At 45.2% G+C, this 15,290-nt stretch overlaps 1 protein-coding gene across 1 annotated transcript in view; it reads left to right on the forward strand.

Annotated features, from left to right (window-relative positions):
- Positions 1–15,290, forward strand: part of LOC147672927 (MAM domain-containing glycosylphosphatidylinositol anchor protein 1-like) — a 157,573-nt gene that overhangs the window by 18,564 nt on the left and 123,719 nt on the right. The window contains exon 3 of the mRNA XM_086947915.1: positions 4,299–4,322. Coding sequence (XP_086804041.1) covers positions 4,299–4,322 — 24 coding nt within the window. The remainder of the gene's footprint in view (positions 1–4,298; positions 4,323–15,290) is intronic.

Genomic DNA, 15,290 nt, shown 5'->3' on the forward strand with positions numbered 1-15,290 from the left:
GTGAAGTCTCTCTCTGTAGTTGTGCCCCCAGTACTGCAGCATCTGCCCCTGCGAGGGGGAGGGGGGACACATCAGGGGCTCTCCCTCAGCCTAAGGCCTGTGAATATTTGTGAGAAATAGGTGGCTCTGGGTTCTGCCACATCTGCAATGGGGCCCTTTGTTTTGGTTCACACCCCTGAATGTCTGCCCAGTGCTTCCTAACGGGCAGTCTACTGCAGAACTGCTGACCCTAGCAGGCCACCATTCCTGTGATTTTAGTGATATCCAGTGGACCGCCAACTGAGACCTATCTCATGAATATTCATGAGGTATGTCTATTTGCGACCCACCAGGAATCGCAATTGAAACGCAGAAGAGTTTCATACAATTGAAATAGCGATTTCCTAATTTTGATTAGCAGGAAATCGCAATTAGGAACTCGCTATTTAAAACTTTCATACATATGTCCCATAGCGCCTACGTTTCCAGAATCCACGCCTGAACAACTGATCCGATACATATTTCTGCGCTGCCTTCTAGGGCTTGTAGTCCTGGTTTCATTATGAGGGGAGCAGTACTATAAGTCCCAGAATGCAAAGGAGTCACAAGAACTGGCAAAACCAATAAGTCTGGCCTTGGAACGCCTGCATTATTTTTCCAACCATGTGCAATAATGAAGTGTTTACAGATTACTGAAAAAAGAACGAAACAAGCTATGGAATTCATTGAGTAGAAATGCCTTCACTCTTACTCTGGTGTTATATATCATAATTGGCAATAAGCACCTGACATACATAGTCATTGCTGAGTTTACAAACATGGTACAGTGCTATCACACAGCGGTTATTTAGAGCCAAACAAAATGTCACACACTGCGATAAGGAACACTACACAACAAAACCTCCTTTTCTGGCGGGACAATGCCTTGCCTATTGATATGTGCTTAAAAAGTACCCTTAAAGGACGTAAAAAAGCAGCTTGTTAACTCTTTCATTTCTGCAGCGCAATTTACGTTTGACCAGTGGCGTAGCAAGGGTGTCGCAGGCTCTACACAAGCAAGGAAAATAGGGCCTATACCCCTTAGTTTTGAAGTACAAAAGAGTTATAATTAGGGTGCAGTGGACCCCTCATCCCCTATTTACAAGGATGGCGTAAATAGGAGGCATCGCCAAAAATAAGATCAGGGAAAACCTGGTCTTAACATGGCGAAACCAGGAGAAATGCTTTATATATCCTCGTTTTTGCTGTTTCAATGTGTGCTGCATTGTGTAGCACACATAGAAACAGCACATTGCAGTGAATAATTGCTTATATGCAGGAAGGTGTCCCTTCCTGCACGTAAAGAATCATTTGAAAAATTACGATTTGCAACTTCTATGTGTGCTGCACAAAGCACCACACAGAGAATTTATAAATTGCCATTCTGGATTGTTTATGTGCACGAATGGACACCTTCATTCCCTCAACGTAGCCTTGCCGTATGGTGCAAGGGTTCCTGCGTTTGCACAAGGCAGCTGAATTTAGCGCCAGGGCAGGGAGAAATGCAGATGTGCGCTGTATTATTGTAAATTCGGGGCATCCCTGCGTTTTTAAAGTGATAGAGTGCAGCATTAGCAATTTTGGAGTTAACCCGCAATGCGCCAATTTGTTATACATATGCACCTACATGGTTTAGAGCCTGATATAGATCTCGGCAAACAAGTTACTCCGTCACAACGGTGACAAATAACCTGTCCGCTTAAATATATATCACAGAGGATATAATAGGATTTATACTTTGGCGGACAGGATATCCATCACCGTTGTGACGGAGATTTGAATCAGGCCCTAAAACAAACTTTTTCCCTCGCCCGGTGTCCCCTATCAGAGGAATTTGCTCCAGTTTTAATCTAAACTACACTTAAAAGTATGAGTTAACAAAAAATAGCAACTGGGGATTAAACTGCAGCACTTGAGGAGGTGAAACAAATGTGCTGCCTCAAAGCTGCATGTCAGCGCTAGGAGAAAGGATGGCCTTGGAGGTGCTTTTCTGTGCGGTCAAACGTTGTAATTTCATTAAAGTTAATGTTTTTAAACTCAAAGTTAATCTAGTGCAAAAAAATATTTTGGAAAATTATGGAAAATATGAAGAGGAAGCAAGAGCAAATTTAGAAGGGAATCTGCAACTTTACGATTGGAACCACTGTACACTGACTTAGCCAGTGCTTTATTTGTAAAAAACATAGGTGAGAGGGCCCCAGTCAGGGGGCAACTTGCACCAACCACTGCCCCTGCCAGCGCTGCAGTGACAGCACCAACACAAGAACTAACCATCACACTCCTACCATTGGTTAGACAGTTCAGACTATTCCAGGCCCCTGAATTAATAAACAATTGTTTTTTGTGCTCATCTCTAAATTAAACAGACAGCGCCACCATGTGGCAGACTGTCATAAGTGTTAGTGTTGACAACTTAAGTGGCATTGCTGAGCATAAGAAACCACCTGCTCAAATTAAGCACTGGTTAGCTTGCCTGCAAACATCAGCAGAAGCAGAATGCACACCTCTGGGTTCCTAGTGGTCCCTGAGACATCTGAAAGGGGCGATCAGAAGCAAGGTTGCTGCGGTCAGAACTAGCAGTTGCTGCACGTCAAGCTGAGCTTTTCAAGCGGCACTGAGTGTAGTATCTGGGAGCTGCCAAACCTTCATAAAAGCTAAAAACATGTTTAAAGAAATGTAAGTGCCCCAAAGACTGTTGAAAATATATGGAAAAAAAGGGAATTAAAAAAGTCAGGCACAACTGCAGCATTAATCTTATTATTGCTTCTACGGAAAATACAAACGCTTCCACTGAGCCATATGCCGAAGCTATTCAAGAGTATAATATCAAAGATGAAAACAATAACTCACTGCGGGTTCTTGATGGATATTGACTTACTTTTCTGTTTTGCTGAAAAGTGGAGAACAGAAGTAGTGATGATAGCAGGGCCTGGTAGTAGTATCTTGGGAGCTTCTGGGTCAGCATGGAAGAAAAAAAAATGTTACAAATCAAAAAAGAGATTTCAAAAAATGATTTGTACTTACAACTGTTGAAAAAAGCTAGAAAAAAAAGTCAGACCCTGTGGCCAACCACCCGCTGCACACACTCAAAGGCCGGGCGTAGTGGGGGTTGGCTGCAGGGTCTGTCCGTAGACCAGGACCTGCAGCACACGCCATGCTGTGCACAGCTAAAGGCCATGCACGGAAGTGGTTTAACTGCCTGTGGGAGTTGGGTTTAGTGCCTGGCTGCAGTGCTGTCCCAGCAGCCAGCCCCACACTGCGCGCGGCCGAAGGGGTAGGCCTAGTTAGGTATGGTAATAAAATATGACTTGATGTTCTACAACAAATCCTAAAAATTAACTGAAAAAAACAAAGGTTAAAAGGATGTTATTAGTTAGGTATGGTTATGATATTTTATTTTAAATTGTAAAATTCTGAGAAATTCACTGATAAAAACTAAACTTTAAAGTGGCGTCACAGTTATGTGAAAATATAACTTAAAATGTTGCATTTTAAACTCAAAAGACACAGAAAATCCATCAGTTTGCCTGGAGCAACTATAACTTACATCCTTGCCATGCACTGCTTAATACCTCACAAAATACATCACTCATTACATGTTCAATGAAATCATTGATAAAATAAATGCAACATCTGAAATGACATAATAGATTACAACAATCTGCATGGCACGGGTGCAAGTTATAGTTTTTTCAGTAAATATACACACACACACACATATTTATATGTATTTGAAAGAAAAAAACACTAGTCTGTCAGCGACCGCTAAAGCAGTCTCAAAGACCAGACCTAATAATGGGATAGGATGGACCACTTAAGCAAGGCCCTGGGTAACTTGGGGGCTCGGAAGCAAGCCCGTTCCACCCTCGCCCTGCCCCCTCACCCCTCAGCTCTGATCACTTCTCAGACACCTGTCCTTCCTTGTCCTCTCCTGTGGCCACAGCTACAAATGGTTCGTACTGCCTCCTTCATAGGAGGTGAAATAAGGAAATACTACTGTGTAAATGTACCAAATAAAGACAAGCTGTCACCATGTGAAATACATCTCAGATCTCACTAGAAGCAGTTCAGCAGGTGTGGGAAACCCCCCTGGCCTGCAATCCAGTGGAATCCTGTAGAAAACATGCATAACTGGTCAGCCACAATCACGTGACCTGAGGCAAGCATGAAAAGATGGACTAGATTCTACTCTGCTACCAACAGCAATAACTTCTCAATTTTGTATTTTTTCCTGTTGTATTCTTAAAACATGTATTAAATACATTTTTTTTCTTTTCCAGCTACCGTCTACCCCAACCCTGCAGGTAGGACAATATTTTTAAATTTCCTTTCGGTTCAGTAGTTGCATTTATACTCTTGAGGTTAATCGTTTTTTCGGATTATTTCCTATGTGGTGTTGTTGGCATGTCAGACAACAATAAACACAAAATATGGCATACATTGGCTGGTATGATGCTTCTCACGCATGGCATGCATTATGTGATTGTACACTTTCCAGGCTGTGGCAGCGCTGTGCGATGGAAGTTTGCTTCAGCTGCGTTGTATTGCACCGCCCTTGTGTCGCGCAGGGTGCCCCTTAACGGCAACACTAAAGTCCGATTTACCAAGCCACATAGCGACACCTTGCACAGCCTTGCATTGCATTGTAAGGAACGCTGGTCGCATCCTCGCGTTACTCTGCCCCAGGGAGGCGTTCCATGGGTGGAACGAGGGTGTTCCATGGATGTCGGCGCATTCTCAGATTTACCAAGCAACATAGCGACATCTTGCACAGCCTTGCATTGCATTGTGAGGAACGCTGGTCGCATCCTCGCGTTACTTTGCCCCAGGGAGGCGTTCCATGGGGGGAACGAGGGTGTTCCATGGATGTCGGCGCATTCTCAGATATACCTAGCAACATAGCGACACCTAGCACAGCCTTGCATTGCATTGTAAGGAACGCTAGTCGCATCCTCGTGTTACTCTGCCCCAGGGAGGCGTTCCATGGGGGGAACGAAGGTGTTCCATGGATGTCGGCGCATTCTCAGATTTACCAAGCAACATAGCGACACCTTGCACAGCCTTGCATTGCATTGTAAGGAACGCTGGTCGCATCCTCGCGTTACTCTGCCCCAGGGAGGCGTTCCATGGGGGGAACGAGGGTGTTCCATGGATGTCGGCGCATTCTCAGATTTACCAAGCAACATAGCGACACCTTGCACAGCCTTGCATTGCATTGTAAGGAACGCTGGTCGCATCCTCGCGTTACTCTGCCCCAGGGAGGCGTTCCATGGGGGGAACGAGGGTGTTCCATGGATGTCGGCGCATTCTCAGATTTACCAAGACTGGTCAACCTGGGCGCACGTCAAAATGCTATGCCGTTCCTAGGGAGGCAGAACAAGGAGAAATATCTTTATGTTTCCTCTTTGTTTCCTCCTTCTAAGTGTGTTGCATTCAGCAGCACACTTAGAAAGAGAAAAATCCTCTATGAATTGTTTTTGTGTAGGAATATGTCCCTTCCAGCACAAAAAAAACCCTGCTTGCAACATAGGCTCTCTTGCACCATGGCTCAAGGGGGCCTGCGTTGATGCAAGGCAGCCGATTGTGCGCCAGCACAGGCAGAGAGCAGGAATCTGACGTATATTGGCACGTAGCACAGTGCAGCAAGTTGTCTTGAAGCATTGCATTGGGTGAAATATTGTTTCATCTGCACCTTATTATTTATGGCCAGATTAAACCAGGATTCTCATTGCTCGTGTGTCCCACATTGCGTGGCATATGAAATCTGGAGGAACACAAGGCAGCGCAAGGCAGAGCCAGGAAGGCGACACATGGGTAAACAGTGCATGTTCCCATGTATCCACCCCTGTATTTTGGCGCATTCCCAGATGTACTAACACTAGGAAACATGAGAATGTCCCAAAATGGTACGTCCTTTCCAGGGGAGACCTAACGTGGAAAATGATTTTTATTTCTCCTTGTTTTTTCCTCTTTTAAGGTGTAACTTACAAAGAGGGAACATCTTTAGAGGATTGTTTATGTGCAGGAAGGTGTCCCCTCCAGCACAAAAACAATCCTGGCTGTAATGCTGACACTATGGCCAAAGGATGCCTACGTTAGCGCTAGGCTGCACTCAGTGCACCAGTGCGGGCCAAGAGCACGGAATGCATCATATACTAGTAAATATGGCACATTCCTCCCCTCTCCCTATCATGCAGCTTAGCTTAGCTTAGCGCAACGCAGCACAGCAGGTTGTGTTGCTGCTTTGTGGTGCATGACTTTATAATAAATCTGGCCCTTGGTTTCTAATGGCCTGTGGTCATGGACACCATTTGTTATTCATGTGTGTGAGTGAAAGTAAAGGTCAAATGGCATGTGATGTCACTTTCGCTACCCCAGACATTTTTGTGAATTGATGTCCATGCCTGTTGTATTAAAATCTAATCGCAAAAACTTCTCGCAATAGACCCCCCAAAAAGAAACCCACTACACAACGGACCCTCTTTCCTCGGGCCCTGAGTTTATATTAAAAACAGTAAATCCCCCTGGTGCAAACACGGCCATGTTCTCTGCACTAGGAAAGTGCTGCCAGCAACGTGAACCTCTTGCTCCCCGCAGTAGAAGGGTCAATAATACAAAATCGATTCCTAATGGGATGATATTTTTATAAATGAAATCTAGAACTAGATATGTAAGCGAAAGGATATTTCTATGTACAATATTCTTGCGTGAAACAGTATGTGTGTGTGTGTATGTGGTGGTATTTGTATCAGGCAGTCGTCACTCTGAAGCAGTGGAGTGCTGTAGAAATGGTAAATCATGATATCCATGCTTGTTTACAAGCAGGTTTGTTAGAGGAGTGTTTCTGTTGGGTGGGAGGTAAGGGTTCCTTAAATTAAAGTTGAATTTTTAGCTTCCATCTGATGTGTAAGAGGACAAGAGTGACAAAGTCAGATTTATTCAGATTCGAGGGATGCCAAAGGAGTGTTGGGTAGGTCACCGAGCAGAGTGTTGCCTATGTCCCAGTGTGGGTGGACCAGGGCTTGAAGCAAACACAAGGAGATGATGGACGGAGCGCTGAACCTGGGTGGACCAGGGCTTGAAGCAAACACAAGGAGATGATGGACGGAGCGCTGAACCTGGGTGGACCAGGGCTTGAAGCAAACACAAGGAGATGATGGATGGAGTGCTGAACCTGGGTGGACCAGGGCTTGAAGCAAACACAAGGTGATGATGGACGGAGCGCTGAACCTGGGTGGACTAGGGCTTGAAGCAAACACAAGGAGATGATGGACGGAGCGCTGAGCCTGGGTGGACCAGGGCTTGAAGCAAACACAAGGAGATGATGGATGGAGCGCTGAACCTGGGTGGACCAGGGCTTGAAGCAAACACACGGAGATGATGGACGGAGCGCTGAACCTGGGTGGACCAGGGCTTGAAGCAAACACAAGGTGATGATGGATGGAGCGCTGAACCTGGGTGGACCAGGGCTTGCACTCTTCTTCTGAAACAGGTTTCTGGAAAGAAGGCTTTTTTTCTTTTCAAAAGAGAAGGCTAGTAGCATGCTATCTCTGTTACCCTAACATTGCATTTGTTAGGTCTGTCATGATGGTGAACCCAAGTGAATTTACATCGAAATTGTCAAGGGATGAAGCTGCCTAGATTCACGTCAGATGTCCATACTTGGACAAGTTGTTGTTTCGAGCTGTTGTTGAACAGAGGGACCCGATTGACTTGGCATGGGGTGGAAGTTGGGCTTTGAAATGTTTGAAGTACTTGCTGCTGCTCACTCCTGGTGAATGAGAGTTCAGTGGCTGCTGGTGCCGCACTGCTGCCAGGTGCTTGGCTTCCAGGTCTGAAGAAGGTGCAGTTTGTGTTTGTGGTGGAGCACGTCTGGAGCAGAGGGGACTTGTGTGTCATTAGCGTATCAGGGAATGTATTGCCGTTGTTGAGCTTGGTGTCAAGATTGAACATGACCAAGGACCCAGACTGGTAGTTCTGCAGATGATAGGGAGGTGCTGGGGTCCTGGGGTACCCATGTGAACAAACTGGTGTCGGTTGGATGGACATTAAGAGTCCTAGTGGAGGACATTGTGAGTGCAAGATTTCAGGGAGTGGGCGAGGGTGGTTTGGTCACTGGAGTTGAGGGGTCATCTTTATCTGGGATGATGAAGACATTGTCTATGTTGCTGCATGATCTGAAACTAGATCAGTTGTCATGCATGAGATGAATATATGATGTTACAATGCAAACATTTACAACACAGTTTTTACATCACAGCATCCATCCCAACGCATGATTTTACATCCCATGCCATCACACACATTTTTAGAAACTACATTTACAACGCATACCATTACAATGCATATTACTTTTAGGGAACTGTAGGGTAAGTGTTGGATACTGTAAGGGTAAAAAATACTATTCCCACTCCAGAGAGTGCAACAGTAGGGTCAGTGTTGGATAGCGTAGGGGTAAAAATTACTATTCCCCATTACTTACCTTATATTGTGTTGTAATGGCATGTGTTGTAGTGACCTGTGTTGTAATGACATGCGTTCTAGTGACATGCGATGTAATGGCTGCGTTGTAATGGCATGCGATTTAAAGGATGTTGTGATGGAATGACTACGTTGTAAAGGTATTGCGATGTAATGACTACATGGTAAAGGTTGTTTCCCACAGGGAGATGGTTGGCGTTGAGGGCATCTACATTTTTCCTATGAAAACGGTAGCTGGCGAGGTCTGTCTGGGTCATGGTAGTTGTTTCAACAGAATGAGGTTCTGAGCAGTTTTGAGGGCCTTCGAGAAAGGCTAAGGGAGGGAGCGCATTGAGACCCTCACGGTTGAGTAGTAGTGCACTTTATAAACCCCTGATTGATTAATTGATTGAAATGACAAGATTGATGTAGGTGTGAGTGCATCTCCTCCAGAGATCTGTCAATGGCTGGTACTAGAATGCTGTCTTCCTGTGAGGCGGCCACGAGTTACCATGGCTGCAGGTCAGAGTGAATATGACTGTGAGTCGATCCAACTCCCTATGTCAATGACGATAGCCGTGTGCGAGTGAATGTAACAGAGCGGGTGAGTGAATAAGACTGTGATAGTGAATGTGACCGCCTGCGTGGGTTAATGTGACTGTCTGCATGAGTGAATGTAACTGCACAGAAAGAGAATGACATCTGTAAATTGAATGCTTTCTCTGAAATGGAAACACTGAGATCAATACTAAGAAAGGAAGCCTCAGAGAATTGTGGGAAAAGTTGGACTACTGCAGACGTGGAAACAGATGTTTTCTCTTCATTGTTATTTCTATTCACAATAGCAGATTTTAGCATAGACAGATCTACATTTTTTCATTACATCAATTTTTTATTTGTTGTGCTATCATCTTACATTAACTTGTGCTTGAAATGTCTTCCACGTGTGTTTTCTGACATGCACCGCAACCCTTACCTGGAAGTATTAAAAAATGCAAAGACCTAGAAATAATCCTAAAATGTTTTGATTTCTTCTGAAATCTGAATGTTCTGGCTGTGGTACTGGTGGGGATGTGGCAGGTTGCACAGTAATTCCATCTGTGGGAATTGCTGTGTCTTGTTGAGGTTTCCCTTCAGGCAACAAGAGCAGCAGTGGCCATCTCTGGGGTGTCTGTGGGTTATAAATGATATCTTAATCATTGGGACAGGCAGCAAAGACCAGCTGAAGCCTTTGCACCAGTGTATCAGCAGCGCCCCTTCAATGCTGCTCTCCGGACTGCCGCAAACTTGAGTTTGCCTTATGCACATGCACGCAAATGACCCAATGGTACTGACGTAAATAACTGAGTATGGATGCATTTATTAATGTATTTCTATTTAGAGCACGAAGCAGGCCTGAGAGAGTGTTATAGCTGCGTACAGACAGACAGCGGGAGAGCAAAATAAGTGGGACACCATAGCTCCTGGTTATACATTGACCAGCTCCGCCGGCTCAATACAGACTCTGTTTCCAGTCCTTTATATTGGTGTCATGGCCTATTAGAACATTGGACTGTTGGGAGCTCCATTGAAGACTATAGAGTGCTCCTGGTTTCTAATGGCTAAGGGAAGTCTAGGGCTTCAACATTCCAACGTTTGTTCACAGTTGTTGCTGTGAGCAAAAGTCCTCACGGAGCCTGAGTCTATGCCTGTTGTATTAAAATATAATCGCCAAAAACTGATCGCAATTGAACCAAAAAAAGAAGAAACCACTTACAGACGGAAGCTCTTTCCTCGCGCCCTGAGTTTAAATTGTAAACAGTAAATCCCTCTGGTGCAAGCACTAGGAAAGTGCTGTCGGCAACATGAACATCTTGCTCTTCACAGTAGAAGGGTTAAGAATACAAAATTGACACCTATTGCGATGATATTTTTTTGTTTGTTTGTTTGTTCAACCCCCTCCGGCTCTGTGAGCCTTTGTTTTACAGTTCAGAGCATTCTGCTCTTTAGTGTCAGAATGTTCTAATAGCCTTATAGCCCTCGTGGCAGGCTCTACCATCCATTAAAGGCCCGCTCCCTTGTTAAAGACCCTCGCCTTCGGCTCTGACATTTAACGCTGGAGCGAGCCTTTAATGACCGGTAGAGCCCACTATTGCGGGCTCTAAGGCTATATTAGAACATTGGAATGTTGAGAGACCATTGAAGGCAGTGGAGTACTCCGGGTTTATAATGTCTGCTATAAAGCCGGAGCTCCAACATTCCAATGTTTGTCTTTGTGTTTCTCCCTTTTTAATTTAGAAAATATTACCTTTATCAGGTGGAACGTTCTAAGAGCCTTACAGCCCTTCTGCCTCTAGCTATACTGGTTGTTAATGACCCTCTCCCTTTTTATTGACCCGAGCCGCATAACTTCTGGTTCAGGGCCTTTATCAACAGGTTTAGCACTTGGCAGAAGGCTATAATGCTATAGTCGAACATTGGAATGTTGCGAGATCCATCGAAGACAATGAAGTGGCTCAAGGCTTATAATGAGTGGCATAAGCCTTCTGCTCCAACAGTCCAGTGTTTGTCATTCTGTTTTTTCCTTTTTAATTTTTAATATTCTGCCACTAGTGGGTGGAATGTTTGTATATCCTTATAGACCTTCTGCCTCTGGCTATACCAGTTGTTAAAGGCCCTCTCCCTTGTTATAGGACCTAGTCTGCTGCTCGGGCCTATAGCTTATGTTCAGGGCTTGACCAAAGTGGGTTTCGCACATGGAAATCGACTCTGCTCAATCATTAGTGGGCCGTTATTTGCGCACCCTGATTTACAGGCTATGGGAACAATGAGTCCGATGTTACTAGCTATGTCATCTGGAATTAACAGGCTGCATTGCAACCCAGGCCAATTTGCCTGCCCCAACTCAACCCTCAGCTATGGCACATGGGAAGGATACAATGCTTCCACCTGCCAGATTATAGCCACCCCCACCCAAATCTCACCCTCCCCACCATTGTTCCTCCACCATGAAGCACCCCTGCCCACACCTCCCACCTGCTTTATCAATGCAAGCAATATTCCCCCTGGAAAGGGGAATATCAAGTGGAATGCTGCCCAGTAATTCCTCATTTCCTGGAATAAACTCCTAAGTGCCCGATACTGGCGGGGTGTTGCAGCACGGTACACGTTGTTGCATATGAGGATTTACCACCCTGTCACTACCAATTTTTGTTAGGGGACTTGTCAATTGTATCTGGGGTTTTTCTGGGAAAGTCATGGCATTAGTAAACAAATATTTTGCAAGACAATTTTTAAGCATTTATTATAGGATGGACAAATCTTCAATGAGCAGCAAAGCCATTGACAGAGAACATTTTTAATGTAGCAAGACCGCGTGACAATAGAACAGAAAATTAAGAATCAACAGTACTGCAAAGCTTTTCCAAAGAGGTAAACATGTATTTAGTATATGGGAAATCATACCAGGAAAACATTCTCATTAGAAAAACCAAAGGAAAAACAAATGCATTTTAACACCATATAAAATAATTACATAATAGAAAAATAAGCAAATCAGTAGAACTTGGATGAATGAGAGACTGCGTGGTCCTGCAGACCAGGAAGTGGGTCAAGTAGGGACAGGAAGTGATTCTGCACCATGTGACTCTCTGTTGCGTCCGATTTTGCAGGGGGCTTCCTACCCTCTTCTTCCCCTGCACGCCAGGGGAGAAAGAACAAGCATTAGAAATGCAATAGGTCTCGCAGCATTAGAGTTAGTGCATTTAGAATTGTTTATGGTTTTTTTTGTAAATCTTTAGCATGAGGTTGAGGGTGAGTGAGGGTGAGGGGTTGACGGTGAGTGAGGGGTTGAGGGTGAGGGTGAGTGAGGGTGAGTGAGGGTGAGTGAGGGGTTGAGGGTGAGGGTGAGTGAGGGTGAGTGAGGGTGAGTGAGGGGTTGAGGGTGAGTGAGGGTGAGGGGTTGAGGGTGGGTGAGGGGTTGAGGGTGAGTGAGGGTGAGGGGTTGAGGGTGAGTGAGGGTGAGTGAGGGTGAGGGTGAGTGAGGGTGAGTGAGGGTGAGGGTGAGTGAGGGTGAGGGTGAGAGGGGGGGTGAGTGAGGGTGAGAGGGGGGGTGAGTGAGGGTGAGTGAGGGTGAGTGAGTGAGGGTGAGTGAGTGAGGGTGAGTGAGTGAGGGTGAGTGAGTGAGGGTGAGTGAGGGTGGGTGAGTGAGTGAGTGAGGGTGAGTGAGTGAGTGAGGGTGAGTGAGTGAGTGAGGGTGAGTGAGGGTGAGTGAGGGTGAGTGAGGGTGAGTGAGGGTGAGTGAGGGTGAGTGAGGGTGAGTGAGGGTGAGTGAGGGTGAGGGGTTGAGGGTGAGGGGTTGAGGGTGAGGGGTTGAGGGTGAGGGGTTGAGGGTGAGGCGAGACCTAATAATCCAGGGTAATACCGATTGTTGGCTGTTGAAACAGGAGACCAGGGGCGGACAAACTGTGTGATCCTGTATGGGGCTAGAAATATCAGTCTTTCAAGCATGCAGATGTCTGCAGAAACACATGAAAATATGGCAGCAGTGTGCTGATTCCCGCTGACTTATCCTAGAACATTCAACGTTAATCGCCAATACCATAGATACCGAAGTACAGACATACAACCCTGTAGGGTGATCTATCTCGTGAAACACCACTCAAGGGAACATGGACATTTTCTGGGGGTAACATTGTAAGATACAGACAAGTAACATCGCAGCAGATTACACTGTTTTAGTTTAGTTATCAAAAATCTGTAATGAAATATTACTTCATGAACAAATGTCTATATATATGTTGCTCATTGTGCTGTATGATGACAATAAATGCAATAAAATTTGTTGTGAATAAAAAAAATATTCCACAAGAGAGCGATAGAGCCCCCTCCCCACGGTGGAATCCATCTGTCAACAGTGAAAAGAGCAGAAATGAATTTCCCAACTGGCACTGTTTTCTGCCAACCAAAAAATGAAAATAACAATAAAGAGTTTAACTAGTACCACTGACTTCAGGCTCTGCAACAGTAGTTCAGTCTAAAAGGTCAGAACCAGTGGATTATTTCATATTTCTCTGCCATTAACAACACACCTGTGTGCCTAGACTTCTTTCCTTTCGAATTCGACCTCATTACGTTTGATACCTTAAAATCTGAAGTTCATTTGTATTCTGAAAACGAATAATAGTGATGAAAGTAAAACTATTAGTTTGCATCGTGAAAACGGCAGTTCGACAGCTAAGTAAGCGTAGAATGAGAAAGCAGCTCTTGGCTTCGGCAAGATCTAGTTGCCAAGATGTAGTTGGCAGGCGGACAGTGCCAAGACACGATGGCGTTATTCGATAAGTAAAACAAGCTTGTGACAGAAAAGATATTCGCTAGGAAGAAAAAAACACACACCATACAGACAGCACGTGACGCCACACGTAGGGTCCGCATTCCCTATGTAGGATGTATACGGACGTCCACGTTAGGATCAGGCGCACACAGCGGTAAAACAAAGCTGCGGCACGAAATGGAAACGAAGGGGGAAGGAAATGTGTGGCAGCTAATGCGACGTATTGAGGCACATGGCGCAGCCTCAGACCTATGATTTTAGACGTCTGGTGCCTCAATTACAGGGAGGGTGACTTCAATGAACTACCAATAAGGCGTCGTCGTGATAATAAGCAGAGCCTGTAGACTGAAGCCGCTCCTCCAAAGGCAAATACATTTTTCTGCCATAACTTTTCTGAATAACGTTTTTTGAATAACGTTTTAAAAGGAAGACCAAAGATGTTTACTGTTTGAATTCTATACTGTAAGCTATTCTTCGTTTTAAAAACAACCCCGTTCCAAATAAACCACTGCTGTGAGAGAGACTGAAGTCCCTTTTCCGTTTTACTGCCGTTGTTTTGAAACTCAGTGATAGGACCGTAGCACTTCTACGGGATTGGACGAATTGTTTCTACTTCGTATGAGCAACCAACAAATGGCCCAGTTCATTGAAAACTCGATTGTTATTGGCTGACTGGTCGCTCCCCCTCACCCCCTTTAGCTTCTGTCACTCCAAGCAGGATGCAGTGGATGTGGCTGGAACAATACCAGACAACACGAGACTTTAGAGCTAGATAAATCCTTATACAGCAACAGCGACTTGCCAAATTATAAACGACGGCGAGCAGAATAAAAACAAGCAGGATTAGATTGCAGCAAAGCAAATAGAGGAAAACAAGACGGACGGACGGAAGAGAGGGGAGGGGGGAGGAGAAATGCGACACGGAGGGAAGGGGAGGGGGCGGAGCGGGTTAAATTATACAAACAACAAGCTGGAGGGAAGAGAGGGGAGGGGGGAGGAGAAATGCGACACGGCGGGAAGGGGAGGGGGCGGAGCGGGTAAACAAAGACGGACATGCACGCGCCCGTGACTTTTAAGGTCAATGCGCATGCGCATAAGCTTAATGCGCATGCGCATTGACCTTAAAAGTCACGGGCACTGCAAGGAATCGCCACGATTCCTTGCAGCGTGGATAAAGAGTGGATAACTCGCAATAGTCTCGCTTGCTCGATGCGCATGCGCATCGACAGGCGAGACCTAAAAAGGTAGAGAGAGTCACCCTTCGGAAAGGAGCAAAGGAGTCATCTATGGCGACCAGAGCCTCTGCTTTACTTAACGGCTGTAGGCAACATGTGCTGGATTACAGTAAAATGTCGACTGGGCCCCGCCGGCACAAACCGGAAGACAAAACCAATGTACTGTCCATGGTAGGGGGAGTGCCTTAAAGAACTCAATGAAAGATATATATATATATATATATATATATATACACGCACACAAACAGATAGATAGATAGATA

The sequence above is a fragment of the Lissotriton vulgaris genome, unplaced genomic scaffold (genome assembly GCF_964263255.1).
Source record: "Lissotriton vulgaris unplaced genomic scaffold, aLisVul1.2 SCAFFOLD_3404, whole genome shotgun sequence".
Classification (NCBI taxonomy): domain Eukaryota; kingdom Metazoa; phylum Chordata; class Amphibia; order Caudata; family Salamandridae; genus Lissotriton; species Lissotriton vulgaris.